The 4,053-nt window shown below is 55.1% G+C and overlaps 1 protein-coding gene across 1 annotated transcript in view; it reads right to left on the reverse strand.

Moving 5' to 3' along the window:
- NCOR2 (nuclear receptor corepressor 2) overlaps positions 1 to 4,053 on the reverse strand; it is a 188,012-nt gene that overhangs the window by 129,949 nt on the left and 54,010 nt on the right. The window contains exon 6 of the mRNA XM_035898548.1: positions 485 to 598. Within this exon, the coding sequence (XP_035754441.1) occupies positions 485 to 598 (114 nt within the window). The remainder of the gene's footprint in view (positions 1 to 484; positions 599 to 4,053) is intronic.

Consider the following 4,053-nt stretch of genomic DNA (forward strand, 5'->3'; position numbering starts at 1 on the left):
GGCAAGAACCCAAAGCCAGGAATCCCAGCCTGACCTTTGCTAATGCTATTTACAGCGTCAAATATCTACAAATCCAGCCATGGTTGCATCCACGTCCTTTCTGCTCCAGCCGGTGGGGCTCGGGGCAGCCTGGAGAGCTTGTAGCTGAACTGCCAGTATTGGAGCATCAGAGACATCCCCCTCCATCCATGCAGCCCACCCCACCATGCCAAGCCCATCCTTTGAGGCAGCTTTTGACCAGATTCATTCCCAGGGGAGAGGATGAAACAAGCTATTTAACAGACAGGGCTCTGAAGCATCTCCTGAATGCATCAAATCGTCGTCACCATCCCCGACTGGGCTCCATCTATCCACCCCCCATGGCCTCCGCCCCAGGGGTCTCACCCAGGTGAATCCCCCACCTACCCCTTACCAACCTCCCCATCCCCAGCCAGGGTGACAAGGCACGATCGCATGTTTGTACTTCCATCGTTTCCAGACTCACCCTGTTCTCGTCGTAGATGATCTGCACCAAGCTGCGATGTTTGGACTCGATAGGAGGGGGGGAGATGGGTTTTTCAGGCTCTGGTGGTTTGGCTGCTTCTTCCTCCAACTGTTGCTGAGGAAGAAGAGGGGGGAGGAGGAGGGTGAGTCACAGCGAGAAACGCAGCCGTCCCCGTCCACACGAGACTCTGCAGTGCCGCGACCCAGGCAGAAACCGCCCCAGCAGAAGGCTTCCTGCGAGACAGGGGCAGGCTCAGGCCGCGGAGGGACGGGGAGAGGGAGGAGAGCTGCGTAACATCCCCTGCCACGCAAGCGCAGCCCTGTCCTGCCCCAGGCACCCGGCCCTGGTCGGTGCTTTTGAGGCATGGAGGATGAGGACCTGCCTCGAACGAGCCTCCTGGGGAGGGCTTGAGGCTAGAAATAATGATTTTATTGGAAACCCTTAAAGGGAACTGCAGCTCCAGCCCCGCTCCCTGCTGCTACCTGCCCCTGGAGCCGTGCTGCAGGGAGCGGTGGAGGAGCGAGGGGTGAGCAGCAAGGCTGCTCTCCACCTTTGGCTTTATCTTGCGATGCTGTGGTCGGAGGAGATGCCTCAGAATGACTGTTCTCAAAATGACTTGTGCACCGGCCATCCCTGCACCGTGCAGCCAGATGAGCCAGTAAGCACGGCAGAGCAGGCAGTAATACTGCCAACCCTGACCATCTCCAGTCAGAGTCGGCCCAACGGGACATGTGCAGTCCTCCTGGCCCGGGTGAGAGATGCAAAGTGCTCAAGAGGGCAAAAAACAGAGGACTGCATGGTGCTCAGACATGCGCCACCAAGATACCCTTTGCTGAACTTTCCTAGAGAGCCCAAGCACTCCGGTTGCAAATGAATATGCCACGTGGCTCCGGCTGTCCCAGCAGGCACAGGACAAGCTGCTGAGGGCACCGGCACAGCATGAGCTGCTTTCCAGCTGTCAGCCACCATGCTTTCCTGGGAAGGTGGCTTTGAGACTCATTCCTCTCCTCCCTTCACACAGGACAAGCTGTCCTGAGCTGAAACCACCACGTAAGTCCAGGCTCCAACTAGAGAAAGCCCAGTAGAGGTGGGCAGCCACCAACCAGCTGACTTGCCCTCAGAGGCAACAGTGCCGAGACGCTTGTTGTCTTGGCTCTTCTACTTTCTTACTGTCTTTACCGCATTGCCACAGCTCCCAGTTTCACGGTATCTAGGCCTCGAGCTGCAGCAGCTCCATGCGAAAATACACCACGCCATCCCCTCCAGCACCAAGTGTCTGCCCGTGCTGGGACACTGCAGCCCAAGGTGTATGTCTCAGCGCAAGCTTCGCTCCCACTCACAGAAGAAACATCCAGGAGCACAAGCGCTGCTCAATGAGCACGTTCACCATGTCCCCACCACACATGCAGTGAAAATGCACCCAGCCCCAAAGCTGGCTTGAATGCCAACCACCCCCTTGGGAGATGGAAAGCAGAAGGGAGCATGTCCACATAGGCACTTTTAGAGATCACTAATCTTTTAATGCGTCCCAACCCATCTGTGAGCCGTTCAGGCCATGGCAAACTTTAATTAGAAAGTAGCAGATCCAAGAAAGCACTTTTGAATATCACCGCAGCCAGCAGGTATAGCTGACATACGGCCTGCGCCTCCGGCTCTCCCGACGGGTGCGAGGCAGGAGGAGACGTCTGAGCCCTGCCAGTAAGTTTGAGGAACTGCTCAGCCAAAAGAGGAAATAACAGATTCCTCCAGGCTCCTCCTGGGGCCACCGGCTCCCTGTGAGGAGGGAGAGCGCACGCCGTGCATGGCAGCTGCGGGGCAGCACAGGCACGGGAGAGGGAGCGGTTGTCAAAAAACGCCTATCATTTTTTCACTGCTCAGCTCTGAATCTCCAAATCTTTGTATTTTTTATTCCTGCAGCTAAAGCATCCCCTGTTGAAGCAAGGAGGAAATGAAGCGAGTCTCATACTAGGACGAAAATGCACCTGGGACCGAGAGGAATTGGCTTGCACCAGAGGCGAGCACACCACCATCCTCCCACAGACAGTGGTCTGGTGGTCCGAGAAGAGGGCAGGCACCCAATTCCTTCTCCAGATCATCTCCACTTCCACTGATGGTACCTTTAGCAATGCTTGGGCCACAGGATGCAGTCCAAGAGAACACTTAAGCACCTAACGGCCAGTCTGAGATAACACATTTAATTTAAGGGGTGTGAGTTTCAACAGATGAAGCAACCCTGTGCTGTGGACTCCACTCATGCTCCGCCTCCCCACAGCTGGACATCTTTTCCCATAGAGGGAAAAGCAGCAGCACAGGGAACACTGGGATATAGCCAAAAAAAAAGCCACCATTGCCAGCCAGATGGCCGAGCACTCTCCCGGCTGGGGAGCAGGCTCTGGGCTCCACACGTTGACATCAGTGCGCCCGTGTCAGGGTCTTAACCTAGGGGTTACTCCAGCCACGCCTGAGGGTGGCCAGGAAACGGCCAGTGTGGACCATCTGCACCTGGGAAGGGGATGGACCTTCCCCGGCACCATGGGGATCCATCCCTTCCCTACCTGCAAAGACCCACGCCGCCACGGCCCAGGCCAAAGGCTCCAACCACACATGTGACAGCCCGAAAGCTCCCTTCTCTTCTCAACCACGGCTGTTCCTCAGGCAGCCCAAATCACAGCGCCTTGCAAAGCGGACAAGAGCTCTTCGAGAAGCCACGGCTGAAACCACAGGCTGCACAGCAGTTCTCAGCATCAGCCCCGGCACGGAAGCAGCGCTTCCAGGCACCTGCCTGCTCTTGCTCGGTGTCCTCAGATCAGCCAAGGCACCCCATCGCACACCCTCGTTCCCATGTGATAAACTCCAAAACTCTGCAGAGTGAGCCACAAAAGGGATCTGTCAGATCCTCTGCTTCTCTTGGGGAAAATATTTGGGTAAAAAAATAAAAAACTGTCAGAAAGTTGGCTACATTGTTCTGGAAACCCACAAAATTTCTGCAAAGCGGTGGGGTGTGTTGTAAGTGATTTCAGACAAGAGGATTTGATGGCGTATCAGGAAATGAAAGTTTGCAGTAAGTGGAGGCTCATTAAAAGCAGCTCGTTAAAAGAAAAATACAAATCTAATTATAGCTGAAATATAGTAGAGAATTAAACTCTCTGTGGCATAACACCATGTGGTTATTAAAGGGCCAGATGGTAGAGGTAAGGATGCGGGCAGGGGCTGCAGGCAGCACACCTGACCACAGCAGGTTCAGCCCACGACAGCTACCCCTGGGAGCGGTGGGAAATGGCAAAGCAAAATAGGTCAGGGTTCCCAGACATGGACAAAATGGATTTCTTAAAGGTCTGCCACAAAAGCTAGGCTGGGACTATGACCTTTGCAGGGAGAGAAGTGGGATGAGAGATGAGTCTTGACGGCTCTACACTCTCTCCCTCCCCGCTCCCAGCAGCAGCTGCCTGAAAGCCCCCTCCTCTCCCCAAATGAAAGCCAGTGCAGCGATGTTGAAGGGATGTGTCGTGGTTTAATTAGCCATAGCCTTGGCTCCAGCAGCATCCACAGACCAACCCATTTCCAAAGGG

The sequence above is a fragment of the Egretta garzetta genome, unplaced genomic scaffold (genome assembly GCF_000687185.1).
Source record: "Egretta garzetta isolate BGI_Z169 unplaced genomic scaffold, ASM68718v1 scaffold447, whole genome shotgun sequence".
NCBI lineage: Eukaryota > Metazoa > Chordata > Aves > Pelecaniformes > Ardeidae > Egretta > Egretta garzetta.